This window comes from Aythya ferina (assembly GCF_964211825.1).
Source record: "Aythya ferina genome assembly, chromosome: 16".
NCBI lineage: Eukaryota > Metazoa > Chordata > Aves > Anseriformes > Anatidae > Aythya > Aythya ferina.
Genome location: NC_140315.1, coordinates 6,069,014 through 6,085,321, shown reverse-complemented (window position 1 = coordinate 6,085,321; position 16,308 = coordinate 6,069,014). Strand labels below are relative to the sequence as shown.

Sequence of the window (16,308 nt, the reverse complement as noted above, 5' to 3'; positions counted from 1 at the left end):
AGCTGGCAGGATTTATTATGTTTATGATTCCACACAAATAGTGTTGACAGATTTCTTTTGATAATGAGATAGCTTCTGCACTCAGATCACCAAGGAGAGCTAGACTTGGGAGACTCGTCCCCAGCTGGAGTCTCTGTCATTAGGTGCCTGTAATTCCTTGCATGCTGGATTTTACATGCTGCCATATAAAGGGGCTTTTATATACACAATTTGGTGCTGCCCTTCGGAGATGGTAACAGCAGTGTTATCTCTTCGGTTGGTGTTGTATCATCGTAATTAAGCGATAATCGTTACTGGCTAATTGAATAGAGTCCTAAATGTGTGTGATGCACTGCAGGAATGAAATGTGTGGAAAGCGTCCCATTAAATTTACAGGCTGAGGCTTTGGTACAAGTGCCATGGAATCAATGGGAAGTTTTTTCCTTGATTTCAGTAGGAGCTGGATCTTGCCCAAATCGCGCAAAGCAGCCTCCCACGCTCCAGAACAAATACAGAGAGGCATATGGTTACTGTCAAGGGAACAGGTGGATACTCATATGGTTTGTAAAGGAGCTGGAGACAGTTTGTTGCGTTTTGATAAGAAGGTTATCCCAGGCAACGGGAGTAGTGTGAAAACAGGGAGAAGTACAGCACGGGTGGCGGAGGCAGCAGAAGCAGGCGGGGGTGAAACCAGGATAGTAGGGAAAGGGAAAGGCTCACCAAGGTAGGCAGAGGTTTGGAAATGAGGAGGGAAAACTCACCTTGGTATGTGAAAGAGGTGGAGGAGAAGCCCAGCATGACTGGGAGGAAAGGGCTTCATGGTGGTTTTTGCTGGGGCTGGGGGCATTTGTGGAGGATGGAGGGAATGGGACGGTCCACAGCCTTGGTGCAGATGGCCGTACCGTGGCTGCTGCCAAGATTTGGCCCCTTTCTCTCCCCTGCCAGGCATGTGGTTACACAGAAACGCTGCCAGGATGCCCCCCTCATGCAGGTCACGGTGCTGAGCGGTGGCAGGGGTAGCTGGGCTGCCATACCCAGCGGTGGCAGCCTGAAGCTTCTCGGGCGTCACACCACCACACCTCTGGGGAACACTGAATCACTGGGCCAAGGGAACTGCCTTGTTCACACTGGGATGGGAAACAAAATCCCCTTTCAGCCCCTGCCATGCAGCACAGTGGGAAACCAAAAACTCCTGATAGCAGAGCTGAGATACAGCTGCCACCGAGCAGAGGCGGGTGCAGGGACTCGTTCCTGCACACGTGGCCCCACCATGGTGCTGGTGTTGCAGTCGTGTGGGCACAGAGCACGGCCAGCACGGCTCGCACTTGTGCCTGGGACTCTGAGCACATTCAGCTCTTTCCTCTGCCCCAAGCTCGGAATAATCCTTGTGTGTTCTGGGACTGGGTGGGGTGGGCTTGCGTTGGCTCAGGGTTGAAAACTGAGATAGACTTGAGAAATGAGCAAGTGAAGACATTATTTGTGCCGAAAATCTGAGTACGGGTTAGGCCGCTGTGTTGTGGTGAGATACTGCAAATGTGCGAAACAGCAAAGATTTATCCCGGGCTGTCATGCAGCAGATCAGAGATCTGCTCGAGATCTCATCTCATCAAGACCATCGCCCAACTCTCCTCATAGTGCTCTGCAATGTAGAGCTTCATGGTGGGAGCCGCTGTCTTTGGGCATTTTCAAAATGAGGGCAATAAAATGTAATTAAAAAAAATGAAGATGGTTCCTATGCGTTTGAGAGAATTTTGTAACTGGAACTCCTTGTTTATACTTGCTCAGCAATTAAGCTTCTGTGATGCTAAAATAGGAATGTTAATATTTTGGAAATGCTGGATCAGCACCGCAGCAGTTGTTCTTCTGAAGGATGTGTTTGGAAAGGCACCGAGCGAGATAACTGATCCTCATGCTATTATTTCATTAACTCAGGAGTAGCTTGTATGAATCTTCTCAAGTACTTGCCTGACATACCTGCCAACCCCACGGAGCTACTGCTGAGTGAACAAGACCATGTTTGTCTCAAAGCGCTATCCAGACACCCTCGGTAAAGTAGGTGAAGAGAAAAACCAGCAGAGAATCCTTCTGTAACCCCACAGATGTCACAGAGGCAGTGTCAGAGTGCAGGTATTCCTCTGTGCCAAGGAATGGTTCACACTGTTCATCTCTGAAATCAAATTTTCACTTTATTCTGACACACGAAGCAAAGAGGAAACCACAGATGCCCGTTGTCCTGTGGCTGTGCAGCTGATAGCCAGCTCGTGCCCATTTCATTGGGAAAGACGGAGAAAAGTGAGCTGGCCAGCCCTGCTGCTGTGAGCCCACCGGGGCACTGCTCATCACCACCTTGCACAGGACACATCAAGAGGAGTCCCCGGTGGGCAGGGGCCGGGCTCTGCTCCCCAGACACCGGCACTCAGCACGCACGGGGCATGCGAGGGCTCGGCGCGTACCTACGCCGGGCTAAGCCGCCTTTGCTTGGATTTACTCCGGCTTTTGCAGCTCCTGAGGGTGCCGGGCCCTGTCCGTGCTGCAGCAGGGCTGCGTTATTTCATCGCAAACCCCGCGCGGTGCCGAGCACGGAGGAGCTGCGCTCGGAGCCAAGCGGCCGCCACCAGCGCACCGTGAGCTCCCCCTGCCCGCAGCCCGGGGACCTGCGGCCCCTTCCCCGCTTCTATCGCAGCCTGCAGCCTGCGGAAAAACCGCGCGACGCTTATTTAAGGCTTGAACCTATTTGGGAAGGCCTTGCCCCCCTCTAGGGTCGTCCCAGCCACAGGTCGCACAACCCTGGCGTACGGGGTGAGGTCCCAAAGCGAGCCCTGCTTGCTCCCCCCAGTCTCCCTACCAACATCAGTGCTTGCAGCAGGTAAAGCTGGCATCCAGGTGTGGTCTGCAGGTACACGTGAAAAACTGGAGAGACAAGCAGCCTAAAAGAGAGGGCCCGTGGGCCAGTTTTGTACCCTAAATGAGTTCAGAAATTGTGTGAGTACGATGGCAAAAGTTAGGCAGGCTACAGGCACACATTTAAATGCATGCATATAAAATGTAATTATATTTAATTAAAGCAGGACCACTAATAGAGGGGCTAGCTAAGTTGCTGGTTCCGTAATTGTTCCTGGCTACCCTCTGTTATTGCAGGGGACACGCTGTATGCCAAATTAATTAAGCATTTCTGTGTGATCTAACCAGCACACGCAGCTCCCCTCCAGGACGCACAGGCACAGTCTCCACCCCAGCGGTGTGCACAGCACAGAAATATTGCTGAAGGTGACTTGGGCTGCCAACGTGGAGTAGCTGGAAAGTGTTCTTAGAAGGCAAGTAACAAACACTTGGCTAAAGTCTGGCAGCCTGGCGCTGCTTCTGCAGGTTCTCCCCTGGCCAAGAGGTGGTTGTCTGGGCCTTGTGCCCCAGGCAGGGTTCGGGGCAGGCAGGTGCTCCCACCACTGTTTGCAACTCTGCCCAGAGCTCCATAGCTGTGGGCTCTTGCAGGAGTGAGAGGATATCAGAGATATCAGAGGATATCAGGTTATCAGAGGGTAACAGAGCTGCTGTTAATGTCTGTGCCTTCATGGGGTTTTGCTTCCCAAGAGCAGGGCTGATCCTGGGCAGCTGGTTCGCTCTCAGCTGCATGGCACTGCCATTGTCAGCCTCCTGTTCCTTGTCTGCACCACGCAAGACTACAAATGGTTGGGGTGGCTTTGTTCTTATAGAATAATTTACAGAAACCTGCTAGTGCAAACAGACCTGGCTCACCGAGGAGCTTAGTGAGCACTTTTAAAGACAATCCTGACCATGTTTCTTTTTTTTTTTTTTTTTAAGTTTGCTGAGTGAAGCATGTGGAAGCTGGGGGGAAGAGGGGGCGGGAGGGATTGGTACAACAGGGGCAACAGAGAGCTGTTTTGGCCTTGATTTGTCCCTATGTCTAAGCTCTGACACTCTCCTTTTCTCACCCCTCTCTTGAAATATCAAGACCTTTTCTTGATATTTCCGTTTTCCTTTCCTTTCCTTTTTCCTTTCCTTTCCTTTCCTTTCCTTTCCTTTCCTTTCCTTTCCTTTCCTTTCCTTTCCTTTCCTTTCCTTTCCTTTCCTTTCCTTTCCTTTCCTTTCCTTTCCTTTCCTTTCCTTTCCTTTCCTTTCCTTCCACCGGCAGAGGTCAGCAGCCCCATCCCCACGCAGCCCAAGGCGAGAACGGGGCTGCCTTCCCGACACGGCGCCGTGCTGGGAGCAGGAGGTGGGCAAATACAGGCGGTGTCTGGGCGCTGCTGAGGGTGGGGGTTTGAGGGCAAGGCTCCCCGGCTCTTCTGCTCTGCTCCAGGCTTTCGCAGGGTGCTGGATTCTCCCTGCAGGCTCCTTGCTCCGGCAGAGGCACTAATTCCCTGCTGCCCTCCCGCAGGTGCCTGGAGATCTCAAGACAAGTGACAAGGGCTGGCCAGAGGGACCTGTGTGGGGTGGCACAGGGAGAGGCAGGGAGCAGGGGGACTGCCACCCACACACAACAAGTGTCAGTGAATTTGGGGTTGCCCTCAGAGAGTGTGTCTGTAGCAGCCACGCTTCTGACGGCAGCAATTACAGGCAGCCCTAACTTTGTGAGCAGGGTGAAATTATTCCACTTCACGATGTCTCCATGAGGTAAGAACTGTTGGACCCAATTCAATTTGTTAAGGCGTTTGGTAAAGGATTTCTCATCCCCAAGTAGGGAAACGTTCATCCTGATGCCCCAGGAATGCTGCCTCCAATGCTAGGTCTAGCTCTGGCAACCAGAAAAAACAAGTGTAGCTTTGAAAAGTTCAAAGGAGCTAAAGATTTGCACCATGGGGGAGATCTCACAACAACAGGAGATCAAAACACTTATAGGAATAAGTGTTTTGATCTCTTGCCTTTCCGACACAAAAGGTGACGTAAGGAGGAACCAGTGGGAGCTGTGTGAGGGGGTTTGATCCTTCCCTTCTTATTTGGCTCCTTGGGACGCTGCTCACCAGTTATTCTGCTGGTGACAACAATAACAGCATCTCTTGGTGCTCCTCCAAGAGTTCTGAAGTGATTGCAGTGGGATTACACATTGTCCCTGGGTTACGAACATACAGAAAAACAGGATTATGTGGTCCTCTTGGTTTAAACTGTTGGGAAGGCCCAGCCTTTAAGACAAAAGAGGGACTTATTCCTGGAAATCTGGATTTCCTGAGGCCAGGGCTTAGCAGCTCTGTTCCAGTGGTGCTGGGGTAAGCTGTCCCCACATGTACAGGGCTGTGCCAGGCTGCCACTGCATGCATGGGGACACAGGGACACCCCGCAGCTGGGGCTCTGTGCTCCCAGCCACAGCAGGGGCCTATGTGAGCTGTTCCCTGATGTGCAGCACCAGGCTTTGCACCATCCTGCTCAGGTGAATAAAGCTGCAGAAAAATATACCAGGGCTGGGCAATGTTTCCCCAGCCATCCCCAACACCTCCGTGCCCCAGCAGGAGCGTTTGACAGCCTCCTTCCCTGCTCCCGCATTAACCCACAGCAGCTGCAGTCTCTACAGCTGAGGGCAGAGCTTCATTACGGTTTAATTAGCTGTTATCTGGTCTCCATCAGAGATAGTCTGTGCTCTGAGCAGCTCACAGTCCTGAAAAGCTGTGCAGTGGTGCTAGAGATCATCTCTGGTCCTTGCAGTCCTGCCTGGACAGGGATGGGTATGAGGTGCCTAAACCTCTGCATGTTGGTTCTTGTATGGAGGTAAGGGTGATCCCTTCAGAGAGGCTAAAGCCGCCCTCAAAGAGCAGTGATATTTCTCTGCTCAAGCCACACGTGCTGCTGCTGTGCCTCTCGCAGCCACAGGGCAGCAGGCAGAGCTTCCCATCCCCAGGAAAAGCTGCTGAGGAAAGGCAGGGTGATGGGCAAATCACAAAAGCAATGCTTAGCATCTTTTCCTGTTTCCTCTACCACCTAACATTGCCAAAGTGTTTTGATTGCTGTTCATTCTCAGGGGCTATAAACGAGCACAGCTTAGCTGCCTGCCGGGTAAGGTGGTGGTTTTCAAGGTCCTGCCACTGCATCTTAACTCCTTGTCTTCAGCACAGGGCTGCCAATCTTTATCCTTTGAAGGCTGTTGAGATGTTCTGCTGTGATTGTGAATGTTCATTTCATGTTATTGACTTAATGCTATACAACTTGCAGATTCTGCCTCAGTTTTTAATCTTGGCTTATTGCTTTGATATTTTCAGATAGATGTCGTAATAGCTCTCTCATTATTTACTCTCTCGTCATTAGGACAATTGGAAGTGCTTTGTTCAAGTATAGCATCTGCAGAGTATGTTGTGTATTAATATTTTTAGTTCTGAAAGAGTCAATTCTACCTATAAGGCAGGGAATATATTTTTTCAGATATAATTTGGATTCTTTTCACTGCGAGGTACCAATAAGGAACAGTATACCAAAAACAGCATGGTCCAAAACAGTTTGTCTACTTCATCTGCCACAAGAGATTAGCAAAGTATACACAGACACAAACCATATGCAGACAAGAAAGAAAAGGGACAAATCAAAAGAGTTTTAGCAGGTAAGCACCCACACAGCAGCATGTGTCATATATCAAAGCAGCACGGACTGTAAAACAACGTCCTGCAGTTTGCAGTGAGCAGAAAGGCTCCCAATAAAGCCTTGGTCATCTCTTCTTTGGTTTCACAAGCTGTCCTGGACAGTAATCTGAAAATTGAGCTCTAAGCATCAAAAGGGGACTGGAGTAATCCCAGACCAGGTCTATAAGTTTCTCTGGGGTCCAGGAGGCTGCGATTTGTGCTTGGCAAATGGGGGATTCCTGCTTTGGAAAGTGTCTCTCTGCAGCATGTGCATGCACAGAGCTCGTATATATCCTGTGAGGTAAAATGGGTTGCCTGAGGGCAACTCTGCTTTCCAGTCAGCATCCACAATGCTGATTAAAACGTGAACGAAAAATAAAACCATTTTTGTGTATGTATGCACGCTGTAGTAATATAACAGGAGATACAAGTGTTGTTTATGCATTTATCTAACTTCCATCTGTTTTGACTTGTTTTCTGGGTCTTTCTCATTTTAATTTCCTGGAGTAGGTGGGCAGCAGTGCTGGAAGGCAGTGCAGTACAGCCAGGAGGAATACACTGTGCGCTCTTCTGTGGAGAAATTCCTCGTTTGATGTGGTTCCCAAGCTGAAATGAAGGTCTCTGATTTCACGTGCGCAGCGTGGTCTCTGTTCAGGGATAATCTCAGTATCTCCAGTGCTTTGCTTTTGCTACTACGTGAAATGCAGAAATGGTTCAGGAGCTAATTTCAACCTTAAAAAGCATCACCCTTTCTCCCTGTACCTTTGGGAAGGAGACACAGCTGGAAAGCAGCAAGTGCTTTTCAGGATGCTCCAATAATCAGAGCCGTAAAACTGCCCCTAGTGGAAAGTCCCCTACTTAGGGTGCATCAGTCTGAGAAGGACTTGGGTCAGAGCCTGTGTAAATCAACCCAGCTGGTAATTCTGCAAACTGCTGAGCAGCTGGGACTTGAATCACCCCTGATCCAAGACATGGCCCTGCAGGAGCAGGTCCCCAGTGCGCAGGGGACACCTGAGGCAGTGGGGACTTCGCAGCGTCCCCGGGCAGGTCCAAACCCAGCACCTTGGCACAACAAGCACTCTCTGAGTGCAAGTAGGATTTGGGTTACAGGCTGGCTTTGCCGCGTAATTGTTAGCATTACTCCAGCATTATCAGACCTGGATTTCAGCGCTGAGCTGGTGGATAATCCTTGCGTGCGCAGAGTGAAAGCCTCCTGCCCAGCCCTGACTGCCGCCTCCTGCACCTGCAGTGGGTAAAGCACAGGACTTTCCACCGCGGCTTGTGTTTTCAATTTCTTTTGTTTGCTGAATTATCTGCTTTGATGAATATGTGGTGTGGGAGTGGGCCAGGGCAAAGGAGGAGCTGTTTAATTCAGCCCTTAGCCAGGGCTGAAGAATACTAGGAAAAATTAGCCAAAAATATTTGTGTTTCCTGCCAATCCTTCTCAGTGATTTCTTTCTTTTTTTTTTTTTTTTTCTTTTCTTTTCTTCCCTCCAAGTTTCACACAAAGCTCTGTCTTTGGGATTAGCTGTCTACAGGCAGCTCTTTGTTTTCAGCTGAATTTAAGATTATGGCTGAGCAATAAAAGGGGAGAAAGGTGACACTGGAGAGCAGTAAATCCTGAAATATTCAGGCCAATGACATTTCCATAGCTAGCAAATGTTGAGTGTGACATATCTGGTCAACACTGAGACACAAACCTGGTCAGATTTCATAGAAGAACCTGCTGTGAGTCTCAGGTTTAGGTGGCATCAGGTACTTCTAAAGAGATCTTTCCAGTCAGATACCAAGTTTGTTTTCCTTTGCAGCTGTTTGCAGTGAGGGGATGAAAACGCTCCTGTTGTTAAACTTCACAGACTGGAGAGCAGCCAAACAGTGGAGGAAATGCAAGAGAGCATCACCCTGATAAGGGCCAGAGGGACAAAACCTGTGCTGTTGTGTCCTCAGGGCCTGTTCATTGCACCTTTGTGGGGTTTTTACATTCATTGCAAGGGAGTGGGCAGAAGATGCTCCTGCCTGATCACCCGTCTGGGCTGGTGGTTGAGGTCCCCCTGCTTAATCTGAGGAATGTAAAGGATAGCCCACTCTTAACCCTGCTGAAGATGGGGAAGTATTTTCCTTTTCCTAGGCCATTTGATGCCCTGCAGTGGCTCAGTGCAAGGCATTTTGCCTTGCACAGGAATAAACCAGTGCATTTATTGCTCTGGTCCTGCCCCGTGGTGGCTCTGCGAGGAGGAGAGAGGTATAAATGCAGCTTTCCCCTCCTGTGGTCTCCTGTGTCTTGGTCTAACTGTCAGCATAAGTGTACAAAACCATGTTTAATTTAGATTAAGAGCTATCTCTCTTACAAGGCAGTGACCACTAGTACTATTTAAGGAGGGGATGTCAGTGCTCCAGTTCATCACTTGAAGGGTGATAAATCAGCCACCAGTTACAGAGCCGTGTCTAAGCCACCAAGTGTGAATTCACAGACCTTGAGAAAAAGGGGATCCTGGGGATTATTAACCTAACACGCTTACCAAAGGCTTCTCTCCTGGAACTCGGGTGCTAGAATTCGCCCATCCCTTTATGCGCTAAGGCCCACAGAGGCAGTGAATTTTAGCTCCAAAATTTATGTTTTTAATGTTCAGAGGCAGGAAGGCAACTTGAGATGTGGTTTCTCCACATATCTAATGAGTGTTATTATGAGGAAATTTTCCCCTAGATCAGATGCCTCCAATGATTCTTTTGCAGGCTTTGGGTATATTTAACAGGGTATCAGAGCTCACCACAAATAGGATGGGGGAAAAACTTCACAAAGTCTGAGGCTGTGTCAGCATGGAGGCATCCATCTGAGTTTGGAAATTGCGCTAGTTTAAGCTTGCAAATTTTTCTCTTTCCTTTCATTAAAATCATGCTGCTTATCCTCTTGGTTACCTCCTCCTTCTCATCCTACCCCATGATGTCTGCACTTATAAACTAAATTTCCTTTCGGGGACAAATACACAGGATAAATTACCTCCATCCCCTAACGCCTCCAGCAAGCAGCCAGTGATGCAGTCCATATCCACATGAACCTTATGTATAAGTGCAAAGGGAAAAAAAAACAACAGTGTCTCTTCTGTGCCTGGCAATTCAGCAGATATGATCAGATCTATCCAAATGTGAAAGGTCTTTATCTGTCCTTTAATAAGTGCAGAGCTGACCACATTCAGCCCTCCGATGACTACTGGATTAGGTGGAGTTTGCAGCAGAGATGAATTTGACCCAGTAAGTGTATCAGTGGGCTTTTGGGTTTGCTTTACATAGCACGCAAAGAAGCTCTTCAAAGGCTTGTGGTACAACGTGACCTTGACTTCAACTCTCATTTTAATGGCTACTTAGAAGATGACAAAGACCACACTCTTTGGGAGATTGCTGTAGGGTGAGAAGCTTCGAAACCACATGGCCAAATCTAAGCACAAGTGAAGTCTATGCAGCCCACACAACTGCAGTGGCAGCTGTCAGAAGTATGCCAGAGAAAGCCATGCTGCTGGCTGACAACTGGAGGGTAGGGACTCTGAAGCTCAACTTAAAGCAAAAATGTTCCTTTGATGGATATCCAAAATTGGTGACTGCTTCCTTTCAGGATGAGCATGCTGTGCCTAGGGAGCTGCTGATCATCTCCTGAAACAACACTGCCATCAGCGTGGATTGATGGCTTGATAGGAACTGTGATCCATAAGCAACGGCACTTAAAGCACTTGGTTTTTGATGAACTCGGATGTTTACCTCGTGTGAGGGAGGAGTCAGGACCAGATTTGTCCATTTTCTAATGGTTTTCTGACCACTGAGAAGTATGTTCTTAACCAGCAGAATTTCCCTCTTAGCACCTGATTTTAGAAGGGATTTTCCCCCCTTGCATTGACATCATCCCTCCCTGCCTCAGTCTGTGCTCATAATCAAGTTCACTCTCAGTAGCATGTATTTTATTAAATTTGGCTGTGAGAATGTCACCAATTATGAAGGGAAAAGCAAGAGTGAAGGTTAGGGGGGAAAGGTGAAGGTTAAATTCAGACATTCAAGAGTTTATGGGGCAGTTTGTCCTCAAATCAAAGCCAGGCATTCACGTCAAGCTACGTAAACAGGAATAAATGCTCATGTGAAACTTGCTAAAGAAGCAAAACCCCGTAAGAATGTTTGCCACAAAAAATGTGCTTTCTTCTGCTTGTCCCTCTTCTCGGCCCCGAGAAAGGCAATTGCTCAGAGCATGTTGCTATCCTGGATGATGCGATACCTCTGAAGATAAAGACAAAAAAAAATCCCTGCCAAAAGACACATGTTCGTGCTCAGAAGCACTGTTGCAAGCACAACCTGCGGCCTGCCAAGCACAGGATCCCAGAGCAGAGGCGTGTGCCCAGTGCTGGGGTCAGGAGGACACATCCCGGTCTTTTTTGAGGTGTCCAGTGATGTTTTTCCTCAGTATCACACCCTGTAAAAAGTTTAATTCAAGGCAGAATTTTGGGAAGGAACAGGAAAACTGGTGAGAACACTTTTTTAAAAAACAAATTAATCTCACATCCCCAGCTACCTTTTATTTACCAAACACAAGAAGTTTCCCTGTGTGATACATTTCTTAAATTATAGGTTTCCCATTTCCTGGCATCCTAATAAAATCTAGATGAATGATGACAGAGTCTGCAGGGAGAATGAGTAAACATCTCCTACTGTCTGGAATGTAAGATGACTACTGTCTTATCCTTTGTTACAGGTTGTTAAGATAAAATTACCCTATATATCAGCAGTGCTGTCAATGAAATTAGAAAGCACATTCTACCTCTAAGCTGCCTGGAGGGTTCCAGGAAGGAGGAGGAAGGCAGTTGCTTCTGTTTGTTTTGGTTATCCATCTGCTGTGAAAAAAAAATATATATATATTTTATATATATATATTAAATATATATATATATGGAGGATGTGCAGGGCAGGTTCTGGATATTTTACCAGCTGTGCAGGCAGCAGAGGAAAGAAACTGGTTTAGTGAAAATCCTGGGATAGTTCCTGCCTGGACTGCAGTGGCAGGAAAGCTTGGGTGCAAAGAGCCCCGGCAGCGATAGATGTAGGGCAGCGGCTGCAAGTCCCTGAGCTAAGGGCACTGCATCTCCTTGGGCTGCTGTCCCCCAGCACGCGTCAGCTGTGAGCAATGCCTGCAGCACTGCCTGCCTTGCCCTAAGGGCATTGCCCTGGTCAGCAAGCCAGGAGCACTCCTGAGGTGCCTGACCAGCTCTCTTGTTTAGCTCTTGAAAATCCCCACGGTTGGATGTGGTAAATGCTAAGCAGCAGGTTGAAAAGAGAGGAGCTCTTGGGAAGACAGAGGCAGATGTACGTGCCGTGTTCCCTGGAGCCTCCTTTGTGTAGGAAGCGAAGCTGACAAGGAACAGTTTCCAGACAAGTGTCTTCTTTTCAATTATTTTCAATTCCCTTTAAATAGCAAAGGCTCCTGGGGCTCTGCTCGCTCTAATGACCATTAACTCACGCAGCCGGTGCTGCTGGTGGTGAGCCAAGGGTGCACAGCACCGTCCTTGCCCTATCCATGTGTGAGTGCCCGGGAAGGCAAGGCACGTCCTGGCACCCCGTTCACACAACAGCTCTCCCTGCTCCAGCTGGGGTCTCTCTGGTCCCCTGAGGCTGGCCAGAGGGCAGGAGGGGGGCAGGCCAGCATCAGGATGAAGTGGTGAGAGGTGAGGGTGGGCAGCCTGGGACAATTTAAACTTTCTGAGAAGATCCAATTGAATCTGGCTTCTCACTCAGCTCTGAGAAGTGCCTACAAATTTGGTGTTTCCTCTAGATTTCCTCAAGACGTCTCTCAGCCTCAAGTTTTCTCCTGTGGTTTGCCCTGTTTCTGTATCCATCACTCTGCTGCTGCAAATATCAACTAGTTTTAGGAGTACCTTCCTGCACATCCCTGTAATTCACTAATGCATCTCCCGGGTGTCCTTTAAAAAACAAAACAAACAAACAAAAAAAATCAAACCTTGATACTGTTGCAGTTTATCAGTCTTTAGAGAGCACCCTTTGGAGAAAATTTTCTTCTCCCAGTAAGTAATTTTTAGAAATGTGCTTCTAATGAACATGCACTTGATTGTCAAAATACTGGAAAAGAAGCTATATCATCTGCTTGCTTATACTAAGGAGAAGTCCTGCATTGACCTGTTTCCCTTGTAATTAAATTGTGTTGCTAAAATAATCACTTCTTTTAGACTTCCTTGTTATATTAATTGTCTTTAGCTGTCACTACTCTTGAATCTATAGCTATGTATGGGTTCAAAACTTACCTCCCAGTGCCTCTGTTTTTACCAAGCACATTGTTTTGCTGCCTTTTTTTTCAAGTTGTTTTCCCATTTTGAAACTCAGACACTTCACACTTAGAATATTTTTGGTTTGAAATCAGAAAATAATGTAACTGAGTACAATACTAGAGAACAGCTGGAACTGGAAAACAGCTTGGGCAAGAAATGCCGTTGGATTTGCAAAGCATTCCTCAGTTTCCACCATCTCATCTTGTACTGTCAGAAACGTTACACATTGCTCCGTATACACACACAGAAGTGTATATACTTATACATATGAGAATTTTCTCTGACAAGCTGTAGGGCTTTGCTAGAGATTTTCCAACCCTAACCGTGTCAAAAGAAAATACCTTAATGCTCTATTCACAAAATGTTTTTGGCCTGCTTCTGTTTGAATGTTATGCTTGTTTGCATAGGCAATTCATAGAGGAGTTCATAAAACCTCCTTTTGCCTGAAGTTGTGAATGCCTGCCCACTGCAGGGGCTTAAAATGAAATTACATTGGAAAATGAACTATTTGGGATGCATACATTTTGCACATGCCCTTTAAATAACTTGGATATGTTTTCAAAGGAGGATGTTTTTCCTATGGACTGAAGGATACATTTGTACCACCTACTAATTTTTTTCAGCTCCAAAACAGCACTAAGTAAACAGCTGAGGTTTTGGACAGTTCAGTGTTTCCAGCACTTATATCTTCCCTGTAGAGAGTTCCCTTGTTAAAGGACAACCTCTTCCTTTAATTCTCACTGCCTGGTTCCAGCAGAAGACCCTTCTCCTATCTCAGTTCTCAGTCTTAAACCATGATAATGGGGACAAAACTGATTTTTCACTGCTCTGCCCTCCCTCTCCCCCCCCATGGTGCCAGTAGTGGCCAGCACAAAACTGATGTTTGTCTTTATTAATCATACACACACAATCTGCAACCTGAACTGTGTACAGAAATGAATGGAAAAAGCGCAACCTGACCACAAAAGTATTATTTTATAAATAAGGTCCTTTAGTAGTAGTTAATTGGATACACATTTTGCTAGATTCATGGAACATTAAAAACTATCATATCCGAATTGACTGACTGAGTTCATGTTACATCTCCCAAATTACCAATGACCATTTGCCTTGCAACATCAGACCTTGGGTTCAGAAATCTAGCTCCAGGGCCTTTTTTAAGTACATGGCACTTTTTTTTTCCTAATAGAGATTGATTTAGTGTATGTTTAATGGCCCCATAAATCACTCAACATGCCCAACTTGCATACAAATTCTGCCAAAAAAAAAAAAAAAAAAAGTTTTCAAGGAAGCAGATGCCTTGTTCTTGGAACCAATTTGCCTCGCTCTCTGTGTGTACATGAACCCACCGTTTCAAGATCCTCCTTATAAAAATGTTCTGCTCTCCCAGGTCTGCACATTGGTCATTTTCTCTGGGACTGCTTTCTTACTATGCCAAGTTAAACTCGGGTGATTCTCCTGCTGTGCCCGTTCTGTTCTGGTGCCTTTTAGATCAGCAATAAATAAATTCATTGTGCGTTTCAGCAAGAAGAAAAAGCAAAAGCTGGGGTTGCGTTGTGCTTGCTCTTGTGAAGATCTATTGTGTGCAAAGTAGTGTGCTATCAAATGGCGTAGGTCATTTTTCATTACCCCACTGAGGATGCAGCTCAAAGCAGAGGATTATAGAAACTCATTTCCTTTGGTTAAGGAAAAAAAAAAGAGTTAACATTCAATAAACTCGAGGGCTATGACGCAATGTGGCCCTCAGAACCTTCCGAGCGGAGCTGTTAATAGCTTCCTTTCCCAGGACGCGGGTTTGCCCCATTCACTTATCGACTTTGATGCATTAGTAAAAGAAAATATCAACCCCTCATAACTCTCAGAAATGATACAATACATCACTTGAAAGTAAGCTAGGATCAACACATTGTTAACTGTTTGATCTCTCGAGTCAAAATTAATGATAGGTGTTTTGCACACAAAAAAAATGAATGTTAAAAGCCTATTTAAGCTAACTAAAGACATCCATACAACATCAGGGTTGAATTGGAGGTGATTTCCTGCAATGCAGCTGTTATAAGTTTATCAGTCTGCGGGTGGCAGTAACCAGTAATCATAACCAGATTGCAGAAGGGTGGGATGGAACTTATCTTTAAATAGAGGATCCAACCAGCTAACTAACTAACTGAAGAAAGCTGGTTGAGAACTAAGTTCCTGCAACTATTCACCAGGACACCCAAGGCTCTGGGAGAAGCCCATTTTCTGTATATTTTAAAGAAACAAAATGATTCTGAAGGATTAACTGCTAAGGCAGAGAGAAACCAAGGTTTGTAATGATTAACAGCAGACCTCCTGCTCTCTGGTACTCGCAACATTTACACAATAATGATAGCTAATAAGAAATGGCATTAAGAAATGACTTCAACTTTCTCCACTGAGACGTTGCCATAGGCTGTTGATGAACTTTTAGCTCGTTCTCCTGTGACATGGAAAGGAAAGATCTGAAACGCAGCGTATATTTCAAGCAGAAGAGCGTTTGAAAAAATTCCAAGAAATATCTCTGAAGAGCCAAAGAGAAGTGTTGCACTGTGAGACAATGCCTCTGGACAATTACAGCCTGTTAGTTTTAATGCATCTCGAATTGCTTCCGTCTGCAGCTAATCTGACCACTGGAAACAGTCACTTTTGCAATGCCCTTTAATTTTTCTGATTTGCGTGTGGGCGGTATCTGTTGGTATTAATATGAATGTTTTCCGGATTGAATTAGAGAAAACAAGGCAAGCTTTCAAAGCAGCATCAACTTTCTTTGAGAAATGTGAACTCAGGAACAAGTACAAGGCAGTAGGAAACCAGGAGGATGATTTAGGTCTGTCCCGGATCACTGTCATGCAGATGCAAAAAGGAGTGACAGAAAAGTCCCACTGGATCCTCAGATCTCTCCGGCTCCACTCGACAGCCTCTTTAGACCTCTTTGTTCTTAATTTTGCTGGATAGTCGGCTCTTTCGGTGTGCTGCAGCTAAATCAGTTAGAGCTGTGCCTGCTGCCGGCCTCACTGCCTGCAGCTGGCAGGGATACCCCTGTTTCCTAACTCGCTGACCCATGCAGACCTGCCGTTTTCTATGAATGAATAAATCCCTTAAACAGTTAAGGAATGAGTCAAAATCTTCCTCCATCCCTAAAGTCAGCTGAACAAGAGCTTTGTTTTTCCACTGACACGAGTTTAAGTTATCTGCTTTATCCCTTGCCATCAGCAGAAGCTGCTCCTGTCCATCCTGCTATGCTCCCTCCTGCAAGCAGCCCCTTCCCCTCACCTTGTATTTGTTGTGTTAGACCTACACTTAAATTTGGCTTCTGGAAAGAATTTCTGTGAAATTTCAAATTTATGGTTTTTGGAAGACAGCCTGAAAAATGGCAACTACATTTTAACATAAATTTCTGATAAAAACGAGTATGTTTTTAAAATTCTTTACACATCTTT

General features: G+C 46.5%; 1 protein-coding gene across 19 annotated transcripts in view; it reads left to right on the top strand.

Annotated features, from left to right (window-relative positions):
- The window catches only part of LOC311445534 (uncharacterized protein), a 265,193-nt gene that overhangs the window by 209,986 nt on the left and 38,899 nt on the right, over positions 1-16,308 (top strand). For 2 of the 19 annotated variants that reach the window (XR_014698475.1, XM_084537757.1), the window contains one exon: positions 8,345-10,137. The exons of 1 other annotated variant lie outside the window; for it this stretch is intronic. Coding sequence is in view for 8 of the 18 variants with exons in the window: in XM_084537757.1 (XP_084393883.1) it covers positions 8,345-8,442 (98 nt within the window). In the remaining 10 variants the exon portion in view is untranslated. 16 more of the 19 variants (XR_014698477.1, XM_084537761.1, XR_014698479.1 and 13 more) reach the window with 13 other exon arrangements.